The sequence below is a fragment of the Glycine max genome, chromosome 10, assembly GCF_000004515.6.
Source record: "Glycine max cultivar Williams 82 chromosome 10, Glycine_max_v4.0, whole genome shotgun sequence".
Classification (NCBI taxonomy): Eukaryota; Viridiplantae; Streptophyta; class Magnoliopsida; order Fabales; family Fabaceae; genus Glycine; species Glycine max.
The window spans coordinates 36,129,711-36,157,625 of record NC_038246.2 but is presented as its reverse complement, the minus strand read 5'-3'; the positions used below and the strand labels follow the sequence as shown (position 1 = coordinate 36,157,625).

Sequence of the window (27,915 nt, the reverse complement as noted above, 5' to 3'; positions counted from 1 at the left end):
AGGCTTAATTGATAATCTTAGAGAGATTCAATATACAAAATTGTAAACCTGGAGACATTCCAGTTGTCAAAGGTGACAAATCCAACAAGGACCAATGTCCTAAGAATGAGATTGAGCGAACAAAGATGAATGACTGACCTTTTGGGAGTGCTTTCAACAACCTCATGTATGCTCAAGTATGCACTAGACTCGATATTGCTTTCATAGTTGGCGTTCTTGGTAAATACTAGTTGAACCCTAGGAATGATCGTTGGATAGCTGCTAAGAAGGTGATGAGGTACTTGTAGAAGACTAGGAAGTATATGCTTGTGTATAAGAGAGTTGACAACTTGAAGGTTGTGGGGTACACATATTCAGATCTTGGTGGGTGCTTTGATGATAGGAAATCAACTTCTAGATACATCTTTATGATGACAGGTGGTGCAATATCCTGGAAGAGTAAGAAACAAACTCTTGTTGTCTTTTCTACTATGCAAGCATAGTCCATTTTTGTTTTGTTTCCACTACTCATGCTATTTGATTGATGAATCTTGTGATAGGACTTCACATTGTGGACTTCATTGCTAGGTCATTGAAGATTTTTTGTGATAACAATGCTAGTGTGTTTTATACAAAGAATAATAAGACTTTTGGATGATCTAAGCACTTCCCATTATGGGCCTAGTGGTTAGGCCCACATTGTTTTGCATATAAAATATTCTACTAACTATTTTGTTTTGCATATTGAACTTTTATTATATATATTAACTATTTCTTTACCTTAAGGTTTTAATATGCTTCTCAAATGCTCGAACCACAGCAGAGTTATCTGCAGTTACTCGATCAATGAAAGGGTGTCTCACAATCCCCAATCTTTTACCTTCAAGCCCATTAACTTTGAGATGTTCCTTTAATTTCTTTGAAGGAAGAAGATCATTGTAATAAACATCAACAATTTCGTCAAGAACATAGATAGCATCTTTTACCGTAAATAGGCCTGACACAGAAGATTTTGATGATTATGAGATATTGATTGATACACAGTTTAGGGTTTAGGGTTTATATATATATATATTGAAAGGTGTTCTACGTATCCAACAATATCTTGTCTAGGGCTGGGTGGGATAATTTGATCCATTCTGGGTTTGATGCCTACAACTGAATTATAGCTGGTTAGGCATAAAATTGATCCATCAGTCTCAGTTCCAAGTGATACTGTCACAGGATTAGCAGAAGTGGATATTGTTGATCCTTCAAATTTGTGACCACACGAGCATCACCTTGCACCACAGAGCCAAGCAACGCAAAGGACCCAATCGTGGTGTTCAGCTTGCCCTGGGTTGAGATGTGGGTTGTGCCTAGTGATTTCGTCCAGATAAAACTGAACAAGCTCCCTCATGTCAGGATTTTTTCCTTAGCAGCTTTGATATCGCTTATGGTTGCTTCTCTAATTCAGATTTGTTGGGCTGACACGGAGTATGAGAAACATGACGATAGACTACATGAATCTGAGTCATAATACACTTATACCTTATTTGAGATATTAATGATCCATCTCCAGATATTAAATTTAACCGTCAAATATGCCTTTTGTTTTACATATTTGATTTTTTTTACAAAAATAATATTTCTGAGAATACAATTATTGAATTATTTAATATGATTTTAGTTCTTATATTTAACATTAATACAATTTTTTAGTATGTAAATAGGAACTAAAACTATACGTTGCTTTTTGTAAATGTTAGCTAAAAACATTTAAGCTTTTATAAGAACTAAAACCAAATTTCAAGATATTTTGAAGGGAAAAAATATTTTATCTGTAAAAGTTGTACTAATTGGAAACTTAGTTTCAAGAATAAATTGAATCAAACAGTAATGCCCAAGAGAACACATAATCCGAATCATAATGCACTTTTAATTTGTTTCAGCCTATTTTAAAAGCATTTTTTTAAGCCAAACAAACGTTAAGCCGATCAAGTTGATCCGTAAGTCTTAAAAATCAACTTACGGATCAACTTAATCCGTAAAAGACTTACGGATCAACTTGATCCGTAAGTCTTAAAAATCAACTTACATATCAACTTGATCCGTAAGGGGTATTTCTATCTTTTCATGGTTAGTGTTGGGTGCACTAGCAATAATGTTGAGTGCACCTAGCAGCACTCATCAGCAATAAAAAAATTGAGCATTGTAAGCCCACTAATATATTGCAAATTACTGGACAAATGCGCAATGCTGTAGCAAAATTGTTTTAATATTAACTAAAAAAATTTAGTTTCTAAACTTTTGCAAAATTGAATTTTCAGTCCTTAAATTAAATGTTAACTAATCAAGATTTCTGAACTTTTTTTCATTAAGATTTTTAATTTATAAACTTTTGTTTGACAGTTCAATGCCCTTAAATTTTTAAAAAATTCAGTTTTTATTAAACAAAAATTTGAATTCACTATTTTTAGGCCAAAATATATTTATAATCCTTCAACTATTCATAATTTTTGTTTTTAATCTCGCAACAAAACGTTGACTAGTTCTAGTCCCTAAACTATTTTTCCATTTAGTTTTTAGTCGTTACTGTCAGGTTGTTCTGTTAAATGTTGACATGACAATTGATTTCTGACAACTTTTTTTTTCGACATTTTAAAACTGTCAGAAATTACATGGTAGAAAATTTAAAATTTGTTGAACCATTTTCTAGCATTCTAAAAATCAAATTTAAAAAAGTGAAGGGACCATAATAACCAAACTTTTGTTTAATAACTAAAAAACAAATTTCAAAAAATTTTAAGGACTACAAACTTAGTTAATCCATTGTTTAGTTATAGTTAATATATAATATAAAATTTAAAAAATTACATTAAAAATAATTATTGATTAATTGATAATATAAAAAAATTATACTAACTCTGACTTAAAAACTGAAAACAAGATTTGTTACATTTATGTAGTTGCCACAATTTAATAGTGATTCCGTATTTGGAGAATAATTTAAATTTCCAATTTCAAGTTCTTAAGAAGTTATTAATAACACTCAGAATTTTTTTTTAATTTATTTTGCCACATTGTCCAGAGTTACACTGTGATAGGCTTCTCTATATAATCTTAAGTATATAATTTTTGTGAACAAGTGATATGTAGAGCTAAATAATTTGTTTAGCTTAACTGGCAGAGATATAAAAAGTGCCTGAGCGAAAATTTCATCTATGGAAAGATTGCAATGTACATTGAGTGACAGTGTAATTTAGCTCTATGTGAGAGTGATCTCTATGTGAGGTTCACTCTAGTTACGCGTAATACTAAGAAGATAAAGCAAGAATATTCATTTTTGGCAAAACTCTACTTTAACTTTTTTGAGTAAAAATTTTAAAAGTGAAGCACCCCACATTTGGTATTGGATGTCATTCAATGTGTCAAATTTGGTCATTAAATAAATGTTACACAATAATTCAATGGACAATGCTAAGCTTCTTCTACAAGTTTTATTTAAACTCCAAAAGCTCACAAAACTTGGTCATTCTTCCTCTCTTTCACAAGCTGATCATGAGGGAAGGAGACACCATTCCCATTCTTCTTCCAAGCTTTTCCAAGTGTTCTTGAACCCTTCTTCCATCAATCTTAGGTAAATGCCATTCATTTTAAATTCTAAGCTTGATTTTCACTTCATTTTCTTACTCTATTCTCACTTGTAGTTTCAAAATCTTATTTTTGTACTCTTGAAGGTTGGAAACTTGAATCTAAACTCCCTCATTCTTATTTCTAAATTTCATCGAGCATCATCAAGGCAGTGGGATATCTCCAACTCTTGAACCTTATACTTGTTAAACTTCCTTGAATATATTGTTGTCTTGAAAATTTCGTATTGTTACCCTGTTTTGGATTTATGTGCTAAACTATTTTGGTTATTAAAAACCTAGGGTTAGACATAAGGTGCGTCTAAAATGGAATTTTCTTGAGAAAGTTATGCGTAACACAAGTTAAGGAGATTTTTAGGAAACCATAATTTTAGCACCAAATTAAGTAGTAAGTGTTGTTGTATGGAATGTTTTTCTTGAATTTTTAACCTCAAAAATGAGTTTTTTAAGTATAAAAATATAGGGTAACACATAAGGTTTAGGACAAACCAATTTTCAGAACACCTAAAAAATCTGAATAAAGTTTAGGAAAGAAATTTGATGAACCTGGACAGCAGGGGAATTTCGAGTATTTAATTATTTAATTCAATGATTTTAAGCTCAAAAATGAATTTAGAACATGAAAAAACCTTAGGGAAGTAGCACTACTAAAAAAAGGTTTTTTTACGACGCGCATTTAAAGACGGTTCTCCATAAACCGTCGTCATTTGGATAGCGATGATATTTTTGTAAATAATTACAATTTTTCAAAGACGATTTTTATAGGATGATCTTTAAAAGATCTTTTCAAATTTAAAATTAAATCCTCAACGTCGGGTTTAAAAAGAAACCGTCGTGAGTGGATTTTTATTTTTCTCGGGTTTCACTCACTCTTGGAGTCTGTTGCTCTCCTCTCCTCGTGTCCATTCATCTCCTCACTTATTTTTCATTTTCAATTTTTCATTCCTGGCCCCTCGCGTCCTTTCTCCTCTCCTCTCCTCTCCTCTCATACCTCAACCCAAACCCATTCCCATCCCCACCCTGCTCTCCTCCCTTGACGTTCACTTTGCTCCATTGTGTATAGTTACTATTATTATTATCTATATATTTTTGCAAAGGTGTTTCATCTGTATTATTAGGAATATCAGATTCAGGTCCCTATCACCAAGATCCAACAACTTCTCAACCACAAGAAGTTGTTATTTCCTTTGATTCACGAACCCAAAAAATTAAAAAGGTCGGATTTTTTAACCCTTTAAGCCCTTTAACCCAAGATCCATGGTGACGAGGTTACTAAAGAGGGTGGCACAGCGTGTCCCCTCCTCGCTGGTGTTCAAGCTGGCCATTCTCTAGGCCTACATGTCGGAGGTACAGGCCCAGCAGGTGGAGCCCAAGGCCCGTGAAAGCCCAACCCGCAAAATCCCAACCCTCAAAACCTTCCAAATCTATCGCTGGAACCCCAAAAACCCTTCAAAGCACAAGGTCAAGGACTACCAGATCAACCTAAAGGAGGGTGGGCCGATGGTCCTCGATGCGCTCAACAACATCCAGAATAAGATTGACCCGAGCCTCACGTTCCGCCGCTCATGCCGCGAGGGGATCTGCGGCTCCTGCGCAATGAACATCGACGACTACAACAACATTGCGTGCCTCACCAAGATCCCCTTGGAAAAAAACTCCGCCGCCATGACGATCACTCCTCTGCCACACATGTTCGTGATCAAGGACCTGGTTATGGACATGACGAACTTCTACACAAATTTAAGAGAAGTTATGATATGTGCTACCATACTTGTTTATTGTAGTTATAGATGGTTTCACATTCCTGGAATTGTAATAAGATTTTTCTTAACTTTTAATTTGTCTTCTCTTTGCTGATGTGTATTGTGTTCCTTCTGTAGGTCCTCCATAAAATTAATCACTCAAATATCATAAAGTTGAAAGAGGTTGTTAGAGAAAATAATGAACTATTTTTCATTTTTGAATACATGGTAAAGAAATTTCTAATTCTTCATTTTTTTTGTTCTTTTATGTTTTATAGTGTGAATATGTCGATTGTTGGATGACTTTTAAATCTCAAGATTGAATAGTAATATGTTGTTGCTTTATCCTGGAAAAGTTAAAAGAATAAATTACTGATAGAGAGAATAAGAGGAAAAACAATTAATAGCAAATGATATTGTATTAGAATTCAAGACAAAAAATGGTAGAAAAAATATCTAAACAGCACACTAATATCTTGACTTGTTTCCATTAACTAAACTCATTTCAACATCCTAGAAAGAAGCACGGGGCTAGGGCTGTGCCTGATATGTTAATGTTTCCCACAAAATGTGGTACTGTTACACGATTCTCAGTGCTAAATATATATATACTGGAAAAATTATTCTCACTATTGCACGATTCTCATTGTTATATATTCCCAACTACCACATAGTTAAATTTTATAATTCACAAGAAAATAAAAATAATACTAATACTTTGTTGTACTTAATAATTTCCCATGTTGCATATGACATGTGTTAATAATTCTTGGGAGTTTTGAATTTTGCTTTTGATTGTTATATAACTTTGCATCCATCTCCTGCAACATCTTTTATTTTTCTTCTACTAATTACATTTTCACATTAATTTCTATCTATGTATGTATATAGTTTTGAATGGTGGTCCTTTGAGGTGCAAACATTACTTGCGAGGATTTTTCCTAATCCTCAACTTGAAACCGCAGTTCTTTCATTTTCATCATTATCATTGAGAGGCTAAAATATGTTTTGTGTCATGTTAAAATGATCAATTTTTGTTTGAAGTCCCTAAATTTTTTCGTTGCAATCGGGGAAAAAAATTATTTATTAGTGACTCAAAACAAAAACCAATCATTTATTACATGACTTAAAACATATTTAAACCTCAGTGAAATAACTCATGTAGTTAAGTTTGATCGATCATACGCTTCTTTGCAGTCTTAACACAACCACATTGCACTACTTTATTCCTTATGTTGTGGGAGCCTTTGCAAGGTAATGGTTTGGTCCAAATTTGCCTTTTTTCATGCTTCCAACATAGTAATTAGTTATTTTGGTGATGGATGTTTGTATTGTTTTGCAGCACTCGGGTTTCAAATGAACTAGGGGCAGGGAATCCAAAGAGAGCAAAAGGTGTTGTACGTGTGGTAGTGATTCTCAAGGTGGCAGAGGCAGTTATTGTGAAACAGAATTACACTACAAATTGCTCAGCGTTATATTGGATAATGAATCTACTACAGGTACACACTAATATAGTATTCAATAGCTAGAAACCAAAGTTTTCTTATAATTTTCACTCTCCAACTTAATCAAGCTAGTATGGCCTAATGAAATCTAGTGTTGAGCATTAAGAGTTTGATTTGGTCTTAACTTCAAATCAGGTTTTAGAACCAAAGAACCACATATGTAACATCAATTTTTTTATAGGCTTACAATATCAATTATCATGATGATTATTCTTTTTTTTCCTTGTGTTTCAGGTCCCTATCACTATAGGAACAACTTTTTATGAAGTCGTGCTTCTATACAAAGGTCAGAGTGTGATAGCATCAAAGGGTGATCAACAAACACGTTGGCATGTACAACAATTGATTCTATATTGCATGTGTGGCATAATTTCTGGCATAATTGGTGGCTTGCTTGGCCTTGGTGGAGGATTCATCTTGGGGCCACTTTTCATTGGACTAGGAATTCATCCTCAGGTACGTATCAATGACTTCCATATGGCAGTTTATGGAGCAATTATGTGTTTTCACTTTATATGCTCAATTTTGAGAAAATTAACAAAACCATGATATTTTGTTTTAGATATTAGTCCATGAAATAGTAGGTCTTTATCACTAATTGAGGCTCCTATTATGAGTTTTCATGTAGAATATAAAGGTAATTAAGGCCAAATGCATGTGTACTATATAGTTTAAAACCTTTGAAATCACAAATGTGATAAAGTTACGGATGTAGTGATACCAAAGACCTTAACATTGTGGCCAAAATAATCACAATCCCATAATGTTTTTTTTTTTAACCTTTCAATTTTATTGGAAACTATATCTTTGCCATAAGATTTTTCATGTTTCTTACCATGAAAGGGGAGGAGACGCCCAATAACACAAAGAGTCTCCCTATTGTAAAGCAGAGTTTTTTATTCAAAGGTTGTCGTGGTTCTCGGTGGTTCAGGTTTGTCTTTTCCTTTTCTATCTTCCTACACTTTTTGTATTGGCTCAATAAATTGGAATTTCTTATGCTATTAGTTTTATTTATTAGATAAAGATAACTTTCATAATTGTTTTTTATATAAAAAAAAAGTTTATAGGCTGCGCATGCACTGTCTTCACACTGTTAGCTAATTATAGAATATTTTTTATTTAAGATAATTATTATAAAAATTAATTATGATGTATAGTAATTTGTGATCAGACATATATTAAAAAATATTATTTTTAATTGTTTTGTTGAAAATATATAGATAAATAAAAGCGTGTATGTGCACGGGAGAAGTAGTTAGCTTTAATGAGTGTATTTGAGATTATCATGAAACCACCAAAATGACAAGATCTTGAGAGGCAGTCATCCAAATTATTATGTATCAGTATCACCACCTGCCAACATAAGAAATAGGGTTAAATTGAATGAAACCGTGTACTTTCATACGACTGAAAGAGATCATGAGATAATGGAAATATATGTTTCATCCACTTTTTAAGTGAACATCTTTTTGAATTTTGATGTTGAAGTAGAATATCATAAATAGACTGCTACGTATCCACAGTAAGGTGCCTAGGCATATATTTATTACACTCTAGATAGGTGCAGTTTTTGCATGTCTTTAACCCTTAATTGAAAGCCTGCAGTAACAATATTATTCCTTTGTGTGCAAGGAGAATAGAAGAGGTAAAGTGAAGGTTGAGTTTCACATTTCATATTTAATACACTGATCATATAGTTGGCTTGGAGCAGAGGAATTAATGCACACACAATGTAAAGCAAAAGGTCTCCCTTCTAAGTTTTCTATCAAAGTTAATAAGTTCTAGATTTTTCAATTTAAAGAAGCCTTATATTTTGGCACCTCTTAATTTTATCTCTACACCTAGCTTTCCACTTCTACGAAAAAAAAAAAGGAGTGTATGCCTTAGTAATTAGTAAGTGTACCTTTCCACTTCTATCTAAATATTATGATTGAATTCTCATTAAGTCAAATTTTTTTTAAAATATGATTGTTATTTAATGAAATTAGGAAATTAAAATTAAGAATAAAACTTAATAACACGCCATATTACTATAAAAACATGTTTTTAAAATTATAAATCCTTTGTGTGTCAATAACAATGTTGAATTGACATTGTGCTTTGATTTTATTTTTGTATGTTTTAATTTTGGTAAACAAAATACTCTGAATTCATTTTTAAAAGGTTCTAACCTTGCATCCCTTATATGTTATTTCACAATTGAAGAAAATTATATAAATGTTTGGATTCTGTTATTTCAGTGCACGCATGTGGTTCAATTTAAAAAAAAAACATATTCTAAGGAGATTATTTGAAAAACTGTCCTAAAATGTTTACATTCTAAGCCGATTTTTTTAGAAAATCGTCTTATAATCCTTAAAATATTTTATTTTTTTTAAAAAAATAAAATACATTCAAAGACAGTTTTTTAGAGAACCGTCTTAGAATGTCTATATTTTAAGACGTTTTTTTGGAAAACCTGTCTTAGAATCCTCAATTTACTGGAAATTCTTTTAAAAAATAAATACATTCTAAGATGGTTCTCTGAAAAATCGTCATAGAAGGTCTACTCTTCTAAGATGATTTTTAACTAAAAACCATCTTAGAAAGATATTCTTCTAAAACGGTTTTTAGCAAAGAATTGTCGTAGAAAAGTACCTTTTTTCTAAGACAGTTTTTTATGAAACTATCATATAAAGTAAAGACTTTCTACGACGTTGCCTACGATGATGGTGGTTGATAATCGCCATCAAATGTGTCTTTTAACCGACATAAAAAGCGCTTTGTGTAGTAGTGTATTAAGGAGTGTTAAAATTGATTTCTGAAAAATTACAGAACAATGGATTTAGACAAACAAAATTGTTAGAATTGAGTGCTTTGTGTTTTGCATTTCTAAATTCTATCAGTGATGTGTGACATTTATATATATATTGATAATTTTTTTCTGTACGCACTCTAGGTCTGGTCCGGGTTTGTTTAACCCTTCGCAAATTGTTTGTTATAGGTGTTGGTTAGTTGTATTTTTTAGCTGTTATGCTATCTGTGAATCAATGTATTACTTGTTATTTTATTACTTGAGATATTGAGATTGGTTTATGAAAATAGTACGTATGTTTGATCCTTACCTCTACTTCTTGTTGTGTGAATGTTTGAATATGTTTGTCATACATGACATGAAGACGATGCACAAAATGTGATGGCAAGAGCAAGAGGACTAGAGGAAGAGTGATTGTCAGATCCTAATTCTGTCCGAGCCCCAACCCGAAAAAAGAAAAGAGAAAATAGAGAACAAAAATGAAGTAATAAGAAAAAATAAGAAAAGGAAAAAAACAATAAAAAAAGAAAAATTTAAAAAATGAAAAAAAAACAAAAAGAAAAAGGAACATTAAAAAAAAGGAGAAATGAAAAAAAGGAACAATAAAAAAACAAGAAAACGAAAAAAAAATGTTTGACCTATTGGGCTCCCAAGGATAACTCGTAGGTCAAGTGAGACACAGTGCATAAAAGCATAAAAGAGGAAGGTCTCTGCTTTAATTGTAGAGATAGCGATACCAAAAAGAAAAAAGGACCAATTTGACGATGCCATTTGATTAGCTCTGCCAGAGAAGGGGGAGGGGTCCTTGGGTAATCCCTTCATTCCCTCATTTTCTCTCACGTTCTTCACTTTTCTCCCTCTTCCTCTCCTACGTTCTCTTCTTCTTCTCCTACAAAGCCCCGTTGTTTGTCTCACCAGTGAGCTCTATGGTCACCAGCGAGATCTTTACATTATGGTATCGTCATTTTTTTTCTAAGGGCTTTATTTCATGATTTTTTTTGCATTCCATAATCATTTTGTTCTTTTGTTCTTTTTCTTCCTTCATTTTCCATTTTCAAGTGAAGTATCGCATGCCACTGTTGCCGCTGTCCCCCACGTGGCGGCCTCGCGTCGTAGCGCCCTACACCACTGAGGGGGCACACCACCCTCCGTGGTGGTTCCCCCTTTTGTTGCACCGTTTCAAGGCTAGGACATGTAGGATTTTCCAACCATGTTGTCTAATTACGGGTTAAGCCGGGTCACCCTGACCCGGTTACAACCTAACCAGAAAAAATTACTATTTACACCCTATTTTTCAAATATGCACTCTTTTCTTATTTTGGTTCTAGCCCATTTTTTATGAAGTCTGAAATAAAATAAAACATTTATTTACACCTTATTAACACATGCACCTTTTTCATGTTGGGCCTAGCCCATTGTTTTTGTGAATCCTGAAATAAAATAAATGTTGATGGTTACATCCCCTCCTTCATATATGCACCCCAGCAATCCGTCTGTGTTGACTAAGTCAAATTCAACCCTTTGACTTTGACAAAAAAATAAAAAAAGGAAAGTAAAAATAATTACAAGTATTAGTTGATAGCTCTTTAGTTTGTTATATTTCTTTACTATCTATCATTTATTTTATTCTTCAATGTGATTTTCTTTTTATTATTGCGTAGTTAGTTAGTTTAATTAATAATGCATTATAAATATCTCGTTATTTATCTTATTTGTCTCGTGTTTTAATCCTGCATCCATAATTACTAAGTGTACTCCCCACTTCTATTCTATCTCTTTCTATTTATTTTATTTCGTAGCATTATGTCAATTATTTATTTATTTATGCAAATCCACATTAGTATTCTTTAGTACACGCTTACATTCTGCGTATTCCATGTTGGGTGTTAACTCATTGGCAAGTGTCCCAATTCATTTTAAGTAGTAAACGACTCGAAAGTCTGAGTGTCGAATCTAAATGGACTTTGGTGTTACTTAAAGTGATGCAAACCTAATTATTAAGCAATTAGAAGAAGTAGAAGAGATAGAGAATTATAAGTGTGAAAATTGGAGTAAAAGGGAAAAAAGAAATAACAAGAAAAAATACACAATAATTTAAATGTAAAGAGATGAATTTAGAATATGATAATGTTGGGACCTAGCATGTCAAAACTACTTGCAATGCAATGTTAATGATTTTTTTTCTATCTAATAAAATCTTTGTTTCCACCCACATCTACGAACACACTCTATCTTTGGTTTCCCGCATGAAGAGCCTAATTTATTTATTCTTTTCTCCCAAATTCCTTTACAAAGATAAAAATAATAAATCACATTAAGATTAGAGATGCATGAATTGGGCAAAACAAATATCAATTTATTTCTAGCAATGATTTTATTTAGATGCTCTTTCCCAGTTTTTTAGAAAATAACCATTTTTTTCAATTCATTACCCCCTAAACATTATATGAATGATTAGGCCATAATAAACAAAGAAGTACAGAGAAGAATAATGGAAACAAGATTGCATTAAATAGATAATGGAAAAGAGTTACATTACAAGAGTTTGGCCTGCTAGGTTCCTAACAATGGAGGTTTAGCCTGTCATAGCCATGACAGACTTTACACTTCAGGGGCTAATATGGATGGAAGAAGGGGTTGAATGACTAGAAGAAAGAAAGGGAGGAATGGCTAAAGAAGGAGGGTTTCCCCTATTAGAGGTACTCAGACTATGGATTTCTTCACTAGAGATTTCTGAGACTCGGTGTGTCTTTCCCTTTTGCTTCCTAGTCATTTTATAGGCTTACTTTTCATGTTGGCTTTGCGTTGAGCATGCACTCCTGGGCTTGGCGAGAATGGCGATTTAATAACGCACTTAGCACGGTGGTTAGGCGACCTTGAGCTTTCTCGTTGGCCTTCTTCATGCTAAGCGTGAGCTGATCGTTAAGTGAGCACACGCGCTGGACCTGTCTTGTGCGCTAAACGAGTTGTCCTCTTCTTCCAACTTTTATTCAATGCTTTTTCTTCCAACTTTTATTCAATGCTTTTTCTTCCAACTTTTGCATCAATTTCCTTGAAAGCACTTGAAATCTTCTTCTTTTGACTTCTACTAATAAAAATTTGCAAAGATGTTAATTTCTTCATTATTTCATTAAAAACAATAATAAAGTGAAGAAATTGCAATCATTATTAGCCAAAATTGACTATCAAATTAACTCAGATTTCGCTGGGCCTCCGACTTGCTTGGTGGTGTTTCAATAGCGTGTAGTAAATTTTGTGAATGTCCTGTTAGGTCTCTGACTTGCTTGAGTTCATAAAATTTATCACAAAACTAAAGTCTTTTCTAAAAAGGGTAAAATTCTCACATAAATGAACACTTAATTCTCATTTCTCACGTTCCATGCACTCTATGTTGGGTTTTCGACTTTCTTGGCGATATATCAATAAAGTGTGAGTAAATTTTGTGAATGTCCTATTTGGTCTCTAACTTGCTTGACTTCATAGAGTTTACCGCAAAATCAAAATCTTTCAAATAATAATAATAATAATAATAATAATAATAATAATAAAATCAACCCAATACATAAGCTCTTTTTCTACAAAGAACGACAAATCTCGTGTTGATCTAAAAAAACTAAAAAGGTAAAACAAAACATAAAATTTCTTCTTTTTTTCTAAAAAAAATGTTTTTTTTCCTAAATAAACAAAAATATAACAAACAAATTCATGTTCTTAGAGGAAGATAATAATTAAAAGAGTCACTTTATTTTTTAGCATACTTGATTAAAGGTTGTCGTCTTCATGGCGGGAGTGTGCGGTGTTAATACATTTTCCGTGTGTAAACGACTCCCACATATTTTTTTTCAAATCATAGACCATTCCTTATTTTATTTTTTCTGTTTTCCTGATGTTTTCCTTAAATAAATGTTGATGGAGACTCCCCGAGTTTTCCTTTTTCAGGAAAATAATTTATTTGATTTTATTTCGCCGTCCTGTCGTGACCCACGTTACGATAGTAATCAAGTGGGTATAATATCCATTACTTTTGAAAACCTAATTTTAAAGAATAAATTAACGTACCCAACCAAAGAAACCTGGTGTACGTACGATAGTGTACATACGATAGTGTACATGAGTTTGAGTCATAAACTTGCTTGAGATATTAATTCATCTGTAGATATTAAATTAGGAGTAAAATATGTCTTTTGGTTTCGTAAATATCTCAAAATTTGATTTTTGTCCTTGTAAAAGATTTAATGATTTTAACCCAAAAAAAAAAAATTAATGTATAATAAATAGAAACTAAAATCCCACCATGCACTTTTTGTAAACGTAGGAACTAAAAATATAAAGTTTTTATAATAGTTAAAACCAAATTCAAGATATTTTAAGGGGACAAATATGTATTTTATCATAAATTTAATGACATTTTTAAATTTTTTAATATGAGTCGTTTAAATTATTATATTGAATTAAGTCAATATGTTTAATATGATGGTTGCTGAAATATGGTTTTTCATTTTCTTTAATTTTTAATTAATGCTTAATTTTTTAAATTTTTTATTGGAATTTTTTCAATTAATAATAGAAAAAATTAAATATTTAAGAATCAATACTAAAATATTTTTAATTAATTAAACCAATTATAAAATTTCCAAAATTTACTTGTTGTGAAACATGTACTATTTTTTATATATATAAATGAATTAAGGTTACACTTCTGGAAAAAGTGAGATATTACGACACTAAACAAGGACGATTTTATAAAACTGCCTTGGTAAAAATGCGACAAGCTTTCAATGTCGGTTCTCTAAAAACTACTCTTGAAAGCAACCTTTCAAACATGGTTTTTAAGAACCGTCTTTGTCTATAGATATTTTTCCATTTTATATTTAGCTGAAAACAAACACGAAACCTCATCCATGGCTTCTCTCCTCAACCCACACACAGCCACATCCTCCCAAATTCCTTCTCTACCAATCCCCAAATCCTAAATCGTCACGCCTCATAACAGTGCATGCGGAGGTGAAACATACCATTGTCGCCGACACCACCACTTCCTCCAATGACAAGATCCGCGAAATCCTCGGCAACCATGACTACAACAAGCTCGGCCTCCCTTTCAATGAGCAGAAGCACCTTGCCAACATCATCGTCGACGCCGTCCTCGACAACGTCTCCATCGCCACAACGTACCGCAAAACCCAAGAAAAAGTTGGCGTCATTTTCTAAGTTAGGATGATAAGTGCTTTCCGGAAGAGCAAGTTTAAGTACTTCCAAAGTAATTGGTATTTCCTCTTAAACATCTCTACTCTATTTTTAATAGCATTTAGATGAGAAGATATGAAAATAAATCTTCCGAAGTTTGGTTTACTCCCTTCTATCTGTTCGATGAAATGCCTCAATGTGTTTCACTTTTATCTCGTTGTTATGTTTTTACTACAGTAATAGCTATTCATTGGACCAACAACAAAGGACTAGTTTTCAGTAGTTTCATCACTGTCCAACTTAAAAAAAGGTGGGAAAAATGAAGTACGTGTTGGTGACTAGTGGTGTCATGAATGGACTTGGGAAATGAGTCACTGCAGTAATATTGGGTTAATCCTCAATATTTGTATTTTTCTTGGTCTTATTATTCTTGAAAAGAATGTTGTTTTGTGTTTTTTGTTGTAATAGTTTAGTGAATTTGACTGACTTTTTGAGGCTCAGGCTCTGGTTCTTCATCTTTTTCAAGTTCTGAGTCATCTTCATTAGGGTGAGGCTCTGGAGCAGGTTGTGAAGTTGGTTCCTACGCAGGATCTCATGTTGGATGGCAACTATAGAAAGTCAAAGGAGTCATATTCATTTTTTTTAACTTTTTGAAAACGAGAATTGCATTGCATATTTTTTAACTCATCTGTTGGTTGAATCTAGCCTGGAGATCATTCTTTGTGGTTAGGTGGTTGTTATCTCAATCATGCAATATCTTTTCATTTTGGTTTTTAAAAAATAAAACTTGATACTTACGAACTAAGATAGCTACGATCTTATGTATATTGGATTATTGGGTGGTATAAAGGTGCATGGGACTTAATAGGGGTTAGGAAGAAGCTGTAACATCCCATTTTTCATAAACTAATTTAAAAAAAGAATTTTTATTTATAAATAAATAGAGTTTTAGAAAAATGATGAGATTTTATAAATAAATAAATAAGGAGATATAATTATTAATTAAAATAATGATTTGAGAAAAAATAAAAAGGGTATTTTATTTATTTGTTTGATAGAAAATAAAATAGCGTTTGTTTATATAAAATAATAAATAAATAAATAGACTAAACCTAGCTATAAATAACGTTAGGTCAATTTTCACACTGACGCTACCTCATATTTTCCTCATTTTTGTTTTTCCCCTCCTCCTCTCAAAACTCTTTCTTTTACCCGCAGCCCACCAAACTTGTCTCAGAAAAATGACCATATTGGGCCCATTCAACGTTGGATCGTCGTGAAATTTAAGCACCACGTTCGCAACCCAATTTCGAGCATTCTCACCGTTGGGAATTGTAAAAACATGTCAGAGATAAGATAAATACCATTCACACCGTAGCTTTCTCTTTTCCCGTAGAAACCCAAAACGGTCTCAGTAAAATTACGATTCCAGTTTCGTTAACCGTTGGATTTTAATGAAATTTTGGTATGTGGTTCGCGATTCAATTCTTCACATCTTCACTGTTGGAATTTGAAAGATAATATTCAAGGAGAGAGAAAAAGGAATCGCGCGAAGACAATACATATGGAGGTTTCAATTCCTTCTCCGTCTCGTTGACGTTTGGGAACTCTATCGGAGTAGTCGGAGGAAAAACTAGAGGAATCTCAAGGAACCGCTAGAGATTCTACTATCGCTGTCGGAAGACACGTAAGTCCCCTTAGAGGTAAGGTATGAGTTATTCACAATTGGGAGTTAATGAGAACATGTGTAGGGTCCTTAGAGGATTAAATTAGGGTTTTATTTTGGGATGTTTATTAAATTGCAATTTTTCCTTTATGATTATAAATAAAATATTGATGTTCTGATGAGAATTGCTTGATAAATTGTGCTCTTGATATTTGTATATTTTGACCTATGATTTTGATATAGTTGTGTAATATCATTTGAGGGATTCTAGTCCCCAGGTTGTGATAGTCTTTTGTATAAATTGTTATATTGAGAATATGAAATGATGATTCAAATTGTGATTATGTGGTGAATTGAACATGTGATGAATGATGGAATACATGTACATTGAGATGTGTATTGTGTTGTGAGCTATGAACTGTACAATCACGCAATTGTAATACCCTTTAAGGGCGACGAATATTGTGATGAGATCCACTGTGGGAACCCGACGAGTTAAAATGATTTTGAAAATAATTGAGTAGTTGTATGTATTGCATAGTTCATAGGTAAAGTGAATATGATTCATGAGGGGTGATAACATGTTATTTTGAGATTATATCATTGTAATTGAGATCGAGTGTATGTGATAATCTGAGTATGCACGTGATTGAGATATTGTGTGCATTGAGTTGTAAATTGCGGATTGTACAATCACACGACTATAAGACCCTTTAAGGGTGACGAGTTAATGCTAAGACCCTTTAAGGGCGACGAGTTAATGCTAAGTCCCTTTAAGGGCGATGAGTTAATGCTAAGACATTTTAAGGGTGACGAGTTAATGCTAAGACCCTTAAAGGGCGACGAGTTAAAAATATTTGAGAACAATTGAAGAGTTGTGTGTTTTGTACAGTTCATAGATAGAGTCTGTGTGCTAAAATGTTTTCTGGGTTGGACCTGAATCAAGAGAGAGAGGCCTTGACGGACTCTTCGGAGTGTAGGCCTTGGGGGTCACCCGGTTTGAGTGCTCCTTTAAGCCTATGTTGATCCCATATGGTTGGAGCATTCTTGCAAAACACTGTGACCCTGACTGGTCTCCCTATGATATTACCTAGTGAGAGTGACTTGACTTGCTAGTGTGTGGTTTGTTTTATCATGTACTCCTAGGCGCCCGATGAGGTTTTTCACTGACATGGTACCACATTGCATATAGGATTGAGTCTTAGTGTATCTGTTGCATAATGCTTGTGTATTGTTCTATATTGATTGATTTGATGATATTGTGTTTTTACTATTGAGTATGCAAATGTTGTGAAAACGAAGGAAACGTGTGGTGAAATAACGTGAGTTATGCTCAAGTAAATTATATTTTGTTATATTATATTTATACCTATGTGTTGTCTTATTTTTCTCTATTAGTTAGGAATGTGATAACTTACTCCCTTTGTTGTTTGTGATTGGATCCTGTGATGATCTTGAACTTTGTGTTCGGGGGAGCAGATGACTAGGTGAATTGCTTTAAGGAACTTTGTGCTGAAGGACATCGGGACACAATGATCTGATAGGATGTGACATTAGGGAATAAGTTACTATATTAATTGTATGAGATCTTGGACAACCTTGTTTTGAGCCGAAATAATTTATTAATTATTTGAACAAGTTTTATTTTGATGTTAGAAAGGTGAATGTGAGCCTTCTACTCTCTTGAAAGGCTTGTATTTAAATGTGTTTTAAAAATTTTTAATTAAGTTTGATTTCTTATTTCTTTTATTATTAGTACATATATGTATGGGGTATAGGGTGTCACAGAAGCAGTATCAATGTTTTCTGAGGCCTCTATGGAATTAAAGACATGCAATGTAGCACTGCTCGAAACTCCTGGGAAATCTTGGGATGAGGTTTGATTTCATTACCATGCTCAATTGCATATAGTGTATTTTCTTTCAAGTCAACTTATTATCTCCCATTAAATATTTGGAGTGTCTATCAATGGTTACATCTTTTTATACTTTTATGAAATTCAGTTATTCTACTAAAGTATTCTCTGGGGATCAGTATCATGCACAAATATTTTATGGATCATCGTTTGTAAACTATCATGTCCACCATTTAGCTTCTGATTGCTGTAGTTTTGATTTCAAAGAAAAATTGTGAGGCTATAAATTTAGGATATGTAATTGAAGTAATTGTCTACATGCAAGGCCACTGAAAATGTTGTTATTGCTAGAGTTGGCAGTGAAATTCTTGAACAATTGTACATGTTGTAAAAGTATTTTATTGAATCTATTTTTGCACCTTTTTTTTAATCAGAAGCCCACTTGTTATGGTGGCTTTACAAAAGTCCATACAAAGTGGAGAGTCCTTCCAAGCCTTGGCCAATCATTTTATGGCTATATGGAGGACCAATTATCCCAAAATTAGATCGTAATGGAATAAATGTCACGAGTGAATTGCATAGTAATACACCAAATTAATTTATGAAACTGAATAGAAACTGCTATATTTTAGGATTTATATTATATTTATTTCTTTTATGCATAATAAGAAAAGAAGTTGCTCCTTTTGACCATTTTGAAATTGTGTTGGTCTGTTAGACATAAAAAAGAGTGAATAGACAATTTAGTCCCTGAGATTGTACCCATTTTACATATTAGTCCCTAACTTAATATTAAATTCAAAATAGTCCCTATCTTTGCAAAAGTGTTGCAAAATAGTCCTTCCGTTAAATTTTAAAGTAACGCCGTTAATGAGGTCAATTTTAGTGCCACGTGAACTATCCAACGTGGCACTAAAGGATGACGTGGCATGACACGTGAACGTGCCTCTTAAAAGATGTCACGTCATTTGATGATAACAAAATGAGTAAATAAATAATTTAGTCCCTGACTTTGTACCCCTGTTGCATATTAGTCCCTAACTTAATGAAAAATTCAAAATAGTCACTATCTTTTGCATAAGTATTGCAAAATAGTTCTTTCGTTAAATTTTAAAGTAATGTTGTTAGTGAGGTCAATTTTAGTGCCACATCATTTGATGATGATAGAATGAGTGACTTCTTCAAATTTGATGGTTCTGAACCAATTGAGGCATATATACGAAAAAGAATTCACACACACTTGCACAAATAAAAAGAACCAAAAATCCACAGCAACAACCTTATCTATGTAGCCATCAACACCAATGGGCGAGGTCTGCATAACCATTCCTCTCTTTTTTTTCTTCAATTACCATCAATATATCATTCCGGGTTCTGATTTTTTTTGTGTGTATTTTGAATAGGAAGAGAAAAAACCAAAGGAAAATAAAGTGAAGGAGAAAAAAGCAAATGAAGAAGAAAAGAAAGAAGAGAAAAAACCAGAGGAATCAAAAGATGACAAGGAATCCAAGGAGGAATCTGCGCCGTAAGAAATCGTGCTAGGCATAACCTTTGCAATGCATGGACACTTTAAGCACGATTTCCGGCATCTTTTAAGTTAGGGACTATTTTGCAACACTTATGCAAAAGATAGAGACTATTTTGAATTTTTCATTAAGTTAGGGACTAATATGCAACAAGGGTACAAAGTCAGGGACTAAATTGCCTATTTATTTGTTTTGTTATCATCAAATGATGTGGCATCTTTTAGGAGGCACGTCCACGTGTCATCCTTTAGTGCCACATTGGATAGTCCACGTGGCACTAAAATTGACCTCACTAACGGCGTTACTTTAAAATTTAACGGAAAAACTATTTTGCAACACTTTTGCAAAGATATGGACTATTTTGAATTTAATATTAAGTTAGGGACTAATATGCAAAATGGGTACAATCTCAGGGACTAAATTGCCTATTCACTCCATAAAAAAATATGGATTCATTCCCTAGTAAGCATTAATAGGAAGAGAATGTAGATGTGGCATGAGATTATGGGGACATGCTCTTTAACAATAACCTACTAATGTTGCATTATACTTATGTTGACCCTGGCCTGATGTTACAGAGTCTTTGGATTTATGTTATGCAACCTATATTTGAACTTATTTAACTTTTCTTTTTGTTATTAGGATTTGCAATTCATGATGTTGTATAATAGGGGAACAAGTCCATAATTTTAGTTCACACCTTAACTTGTATTTCTTTATATTAGTTCAATTGTCTTATGTTAAGATGCTTTTTAGTGCTACTATGTTCCATGGAAGAGCAGAAAGTGTAGGCTTCCTCATCCACATTAGATTTATTTGGTATAATGTAACTACATTACTAATTTATTTTCATCCTGTTTCCATGCTAGAGAATTACTAATTTACTAATTCTCTAGATTTTATATATATATATATATATATATATATATATATATATATATATATATATATATATATATAATTAGATTAGATAGTATAAATTTAAAACCTTAAAAATGATTTTAAAAAAGAGTTAAACATAGTTAGAGAGAAAATTTTAGGTTGCATATATATAAATTTTTAAATTTATATTACATTCATAAAACATAAAATAAGATTTTTTTAGAACAATGAGGTCGAGTCGTATAATAATTAGATTAGATAGTATAATATTACATTCATCATACACGTAGCGTTTGCCTTTATTTGGAGTAAATCATAATTCTCGTTCAACTTTTTACATGCTAACAAACAAAAAAATAATGTAGGGGTAGCCAATGTCGGTGGAAGGACCTAAACTCATACAAACAAAACATATCTTATGACAAGGCACAATGTGACCTACTATTTCGCGTGCAAATGTTATAAATAGCCTTTGAGTAATTCTCTAGATTAATTCTGTCAATCAAACACTAGATTAATTCTCTAGATTTGCTAATTTTATTAATAGCCACTTTAGTCGGTCTATATTTCCACTTGGAGCAAAAACATTCTAATCACAATCCTCAAATGCACACTATTTCATACCTTATTTTTTCATCATTTTTTTTAATTTCACTAATATTTTTAATGCCTGTCCAACCAAAAGTATGTTAATTTCTTGTTCTTACCAAGGTGGGATTCTTAGGATTTGTTTAGTATGTAATTATATATAAATCCACCTGTTACTAAGTGGTATATTTGCACTACTATTATACAAGAAAAAGAAAAAGAAAAAATCTACAACTTTGAAATTTTTGCCTCATTTTCTTCTTTAGGTTTTATTTTTTGGTTTTTATTACTTTTCAAATCCAATGTGCTTATGTTTTGCTTGGCTTCACTTACTTTTTTTATGCAGCTCATGCAAACTTCTACAAGGTATGTGTTCAATCTTTTTTTCTTATTTCTTTAAGTTCACATTGTCATACTTACATACATGCATGTATTATTTTATTAAAATATTCCTTTTTGTATTATTTTATTATAATTGATATAAAATTTTTTTTATTAACATTTTTTATTATTTTATTATAATTTTTATTTTTATTTAAAAAAAAGACATTCTAAGACAATTCTCAATAACCGTCTTAAAATGACCACATTCTAAGACGGTTTTAAAATCCTCATTTTTTTTTAAAAAAAAAGACCAATTCTAAGATGGTTCTCTTGAAAACCGTCTTAGAATGTATAGTTTTTCTAAGACGATTTTCTAAGAACCGTCGTAGAAAGTTTTGACTTTTTACAATGTTGACTACAAAGACGGTTTTAGAATCGACCTAAAAAGCTCTTTTTGTAGTAATGTTATGAAAGATTATGAGAGAAGGAAACCCTAACTACGCTGGCATAGCTCCAAAGAGACTCACAACCAAAGTAACACCAAATAACATTAAATTTAGAAAAAGATGAACAAAAACAACCTTGGGGGACTAGACCAAAACCCAAGGGAGAAGCTAACAAAACTTGGAGGAAGAAAGAGAAACTCCATTCCTAAAGAGGCCTGTCCTAGCAAAAAGAGGAACAAAATACCACTAGGGAAGAGGTCCCGAAAACAATAAGTTTATTTGCACAGGAGTTACTTCTCTCTCTCTCTCTCTTTCTCTCTCTCTCTCTCTCTCTCTCTCTCTATATATATATATATATATATATATATATATATATATATATATATATATATATATGAGAAACAAAAAACTATGGGTTTTAAAAAAAGTCATGCAATTATACCATCTATAACGAAGGCACCAAGAACCAAACACAATTGCTAAAAGTTTTATTTGTTTGAGCCTATTTTAAAATCATTTTTTTTTCAAGCAAATCAAATCAAACAATAGCATGTTGCGAAATAATTTGGTCAGCATTTCCTTGTAATGAGCATTGAGCACTTCTCATAAACCATTAATGTCATGCAAAGTGAAACCCACTAACTCGACCAAGCAGCATACGACCAAGTAATGTTGATGCCCTAAATTTTGCAATACATGACACCAAATGTGTTGCACCAATCAACCAACAACAATAATATATATATATATATATATATATATATATATATATATATATATATATATATATATATATATATATATATATATATATATATGAGATTTTCAATATCGTAAGCCCACTAACATTACAAATTACTGGGAAAATGCAATGCTTCAATAAAAAAAAATTTATGTATCATATAAGTGATGAGGAAATAGACCAACACAATAACAAATTTTATAACGAAGTAATAAGCAGTGGAAATAAATTCCTCCAAACATGCAAGAACCTGTGAGAAACACCAATAAATTATAGAGGGCAAGATAGAAATTAAGGAAAACATAGACATAATTTGTTTAACGTGGGAAACCCCTCAATGCAAGGGTAAAAAGCACGGGCCATCCAAACCAAAGAAATATCTTCACTATAATCAATGAATATACAATAGAACCTCCAACAAGTGCACTAAAACATGTTACAAACAGCCAAATCAAAACAGACCCCTAATTGGTACAATAGATACAATAAGATAAAATCCCAAAATATAGAACAAATAATGCGAAATACGTATCTCTCTCTCCATATATCTTTTTCCCGATCCAACCGGACAATTTGAAGTATCCTGTGGATAGAATCTGTTATCCAAAAATTAGCCCGATCCAACGATGAACGAATCTACAGTTACAATCTGAAAAATGCTCTCTAGTGGATATGCAAAAATCACAATGATTTTATCTCTCCTTCTTTCTCTCTTAGTGATTTATAACAGTTTTTCCCTCTCAAATGAGTCTCTCTCATTGTATCTCACTCTCTAATCTAACTTCTCTCCACTTAAATATGTGAGACATACGGGTCTTCTCATTTGGACCTTTACTCCACATAGGAAGGGAGTTCCAAAAATCCAACAATTAATAGAGATTATAAAGTGTCCTAAAATGTTATGGGTATCTATTAAAATATTTGTAAACGAGATAAGTAATTATCCATAATCTTGGGATTGGATACAAGGTAAGTATATATCCAAAAATTTATGTGATATGGATGCGGGTACTATGGTATCCAATTAATCTCGCCCATATTATATATATATATATATATATATATATATATATATATATATATATATATATATATATATATATATATATATATTGTAAAAAAATAATTATATATTTTATGACTATATAATACTCTAAGTTTCTAATTTCTAACAATATATCATTATCAAAGAGTGAAAAATCATAAATCTTTAATTAGAGTTTTTGTTAAGCGATTAAAACAATAACTTTAATAATCGTTATGTTGGATGGTTATTTTTATAATTTTATTTATTTATGACTTGAGTTTTGAAGAATCAATGTTATGTTTGTTTATTTTTTATATTATGTGTGTATTTTTTTAATATTATGTTTGGATTATTTAAGAATGAATGTTTACTATAATTGTTTTGATTAATTTTTTATTGATTTATTATTAAGCTTATACAAAAGAAAAGTATGGATCGTGGGTGCAAGTATAAGTATATAGGTACCCAACAAGTATGAGAATAAGGATTAAAATTGTTACTCGGATGAATATGAGTACAAGTATTGTTTTTAAACGCGGGTATAGAACTGGTAATTTTATTACCATATTATTTTTAAAGTAGATTATGAGAAGGCATATGATTCGGTGAGTTAGAATTTTTTTTGTATATATTGAAAAGATTGGGCTTTAATGATACATGGATTAAATGGATACATGGGTGTCTTTCATCCTCCTTAGTCTATTATTGTCAACGGAAGTCCTTCCAAGAAATTCATGCTTCAACAGGGTTTAAGACAAGGTGATTCTCTTGCACCTTTTCTTTTTACAATTGTAACTGAATGATTAAGTGGCATGATGAGAGAGGTTTGTGAAAAAATCTTTTTGAAAATTATAAGGTGGGAGAGAAAAAGATTGAAATATGTTTATTGCAATATGCGGATGACACCATATTTGTAGGGGATATGACTATTAACAATGTGATGGTGGTTAAAAGCATCTTGTGGTGGTTTGAACTTGTATCTAGACTTAAAGTTAATTTCCACAAAAGTAGATTTGGAGGTATTGAGGTGGAGAGGAAATGGTGGAGAGGTACTCAAATATCTTGAATTGTAAAATTTTATCTTTTGCTTTCGTATATTTGGTAATTCCCATTGGAGCAAACCCAAGGAAGATGGAGATTTGGGAGCCTATCATCTCCAAATTCAAGAAGGAGCTTGCATCATGGAAACATAGAAACCTTTCTTTTGTCGGAAGAATTTGCCTTATTAATTTGGTAGTCTCATATTTTCCTCTTTTTCACATGTCTTTTTTTCAAAATTTCAAAAGGAGTTATAAAATTTTTGACCGCTTTACAAAGAGGTTTTTGTGGGGTTGTTGGGTGAGTTGGAAAAAAATTTGCTCTCCAAAGGCACATGGGGGGGTTAGGGGTTAAAGACATATATTCTTTAAATTTTGCTCTTTTGGCAAAATGTAGATGGTATTTATTTAACAATAGAGGTTACCTTTGGAATAGAGTGCTTGAGTCAAAATACTCTAGGTGGAGAGAGATGAGTGATCGAGGGACTATAGGTCTTTGGAGTCTATTTGGTGGAGGGACTTGAAATTAGTATATAGGGGTGAACAAAACAAGTGGTTCGACGAGTTTATTGGGTGGAGGGTTGTGATAGTAAAAATATTGGATTTTGGGAGGATAGATGGGTGGGTGATATGCCTCTTCAAAATTTGTTCGCAAGAATTTTCACAAATTCAAAACAAAAAGGAGAGGTGATTGGGAATATGGGAGAATGGAGGGATGGTTAGTGGGTATGGGATTTTCTTTGGAGAAGTGATGGAAAGTGGGTATGAGAATTTTTTTTGGAGAAGGGAGTGGTTTGAATGGGGAAATAGGGTAGTGGAGGATTTTTTGAGGGTGTTGGAGGGTGCAAATGTTGGCAATGAAGGGGAAGATCATTGGATTTGGTTAGTAGATACTTCAAATTCCTACACGGTGAATTTGGCATACAAAGCTTTGTATGGTTCAAGTTTTGACTCATCCAAGGTGGATTTTTTAAGGCTATGTGACAAATTAAAATTCCCCCAAAGGTGTCATTTTTGTTGTGGAGAATATTCTTGAATAGGATCCCAACAAAAGTGAATCTACAACTTAAACAAATCCAAGTTCAAGATCAAGAATTATTGTGCGCATTTTGTAAAAAAGAGGTAGAGGATTTACCCATCTGTTTTTTACATGTCCTATTTCACACAATATTTGAAAACATTGGTACAACATTATGGGTTCAAATTATGCATTGCCTCAGTCAATATTGGATTATTTTTTGAAACATGTTCATGGTTTGGTTGGGAGAAAAGAAAATGATTTGTGGATGGTGGGGTGGTGTGCTATCCTCTTGATTTTATGGAGTTGGCGAAATGAAATGGTGTTTGAAGGAAAAGAATTTAACAATGAGAAAGTTTGACACAAAATCATATTTTTTGTATGATCATGGTTGAAAGCTTTTTAAGGAGATTTTTCTATCACATATCAACTTTGACAAGTTGATCCAAGCGCTTCTCTAGAAAGTTTTAAGTTTGTAGGGTGATTGAATACCTATTCTGGTTTCATTTTAGAGTTGAGGTGTTGTATCTTTCTTTATGCAACTTTTAATGAGTATATATTAAGATTCGGTTCCTCTTTGATGTATTTGTTTTTGTTGCTTGAATAGTTTTGTACAATTAGATTATGTAGTGTTCTGAAAACCTTAGAGATGTAATTTTTGTTAAGTACTTCTTGTGTTATTTAATATATTTATAATTGCAGAAAAAAAAAGTAAGTATGGTGTAAAAAAATGTCAATATGTCATTAGTTACTTTTGAAAACCTTGTTTGCTACTTATATTTTGTGGTTGTTTGCTCATATATTTTGATCTTCGATGTGTGTGAAGGAATTTGTTTCTCGAAAATTTCAATGTTATTATTTTAGGAAGTCTCTCGAGTAATTTTCTATGAGTAAAATTGCCCTAACATAATGCGCTTCTAATTTGGTAGCCTATATTAAAAGCATTTCATTTTTTAAGCTAATCAAACAATAGCATGTTGAGAAATAATTCAGTCACTTAATGTTTGGAACAATTTACTTTTTGAGATTTCAACTATTTTTTGAGTAAAAAAGTTATTTATAAAATAAGTTGTATGTTTGCGACAATAACTGAAATTTGTAAAAAAAACAATTAAAAAAATGTTTGCTTACATTTATGATTTTAAAGCTTAAGATTATTTTTCAAAGGTATTTTTTTCCCGAAAGGACGTACATTATTCCCAAATTACTCTCAGGGTTTCCAACATTTTTTCCTTTTACCTTTATACATATCCTTTTTTTATTTACTATGTAAAAACTGTTTTTTTTATCGTATCTAAACAAAATTTTATGTTTGGTTGGTTAATATTATTCTTTGAGAATATTTATATATGTTTTTTAAAAATAAAAATTTTCATGTTTATTGTTAATAGAACTTTTCCAATTATACTAAAAAATTAAGAATAAAAACTTAGTAAAAATTTAATTCTAATTATAATCAAAATTATTATAATAATTAATTATACATGTAATTAATTATTTTTGTGAGGTCATATAATTAATTATTCAAATAATTTAATTTTAATTGTACCAAATACATTAATAAGCACTTATCATAAGCCAATACCATGCACATTGAAACCCACTATACTCAACTTGTCGAGGAAGATGCTAGGTGCACCCAACATTTTTTGAAAATGTCAAAAATGTCCTCCGTTGTCTTCTTCCTTTAAAAGCTTTTTTTTTTGTGCAAAAACTTTTGCAAAGTGCTTCTTCTTTGTTTTCTCTCTTTGGTGCGCAGTGCTTCACCGTTTTCTCTTTGTTTTCTTGCGATCGGTTAGCTTCGGTGAAGGTGAAGGTGCTGGTGTTCATTGTTGCGGTGGTTGGTTCGTTGTCAACGGCATATGAGATACGCATTTGTGCTGGGTGTGCGTGAGAGGGTGGCCCGTAAATCATATGGATCAAGTTGATATGCAAAGTTGATACAGATCAAGTTAATCAGTGTGT

At 32.1% G+C, this 27,915-nt stretch overlaps 2 protein-coding genes across 6 annotated transcripts; both read left to right on the top strand.

The window, feature by feature from the left end:
* The first annotated feature begins 4,949 nt into the window (after positions 1-4,949).
* LOC102661752 (succinate dehydrogenase [ubiquinone] iron-sulfur subunit 2, mitochondrial) lies at positions 4,950-5,474 on the top strand. Its single transcript, XM_026124249.2, has one exon. The coding sequence runs from the start codon at positions 4,950-4,952 to the stop codon at positions 5,466-5,468; it is 519 nt and encodes a 172-aa protein (XP_025980034.2). The 3' UTR covers positions 5,469-5,474.
* LOC100806242 (sulfite exporter TauE/SafE family protein 3) lies at positions 5,443-19,168 on the top strand. Of its 5 annotated transcripts, XR_005886623.1 has the most exons (7): positions 5,443-5,581; positions 6,551-6,607; positions 6,696-6,852; positions 7,093-7,314; positions 7,702-7,789; positions 16,357-16,542; positions 17,985-19,168. XR_005886623.1 is itself a non-coding variant. In XM_006589009.4 (6 exons), exons 1-5 carry the CDS (start codon positions 5,553-5,555, stop codon positions 7,741-7,743), a joined length of 507 nt encoding a protein of 168 aa, XP_006589072.1. In that variant the 5' UTR covers positions 5,443-5,552; the 3' UTR covers positions 7,744-7,789; positions 17,985-18,034. The 5 variants fall into 5 exon arrangements, 4 of the variants coding, with proteins under 4 accessions (XP_006589072.1, XP_014618624.1, XP_006589073.1 ...); XM_006589009.4 differs by lacking the exon at positions 16,357-16,542 and having other exon boundaries at positions 17,985-18,034; XM_014763138.3 differs by lacking the exons at positions 16,357-16,542; positions 17,985-19,168 and adding an exon at positions 8,499-11,422.
* Positions 19,169-27,915: the final 8,747 nt, after the last annotated feature.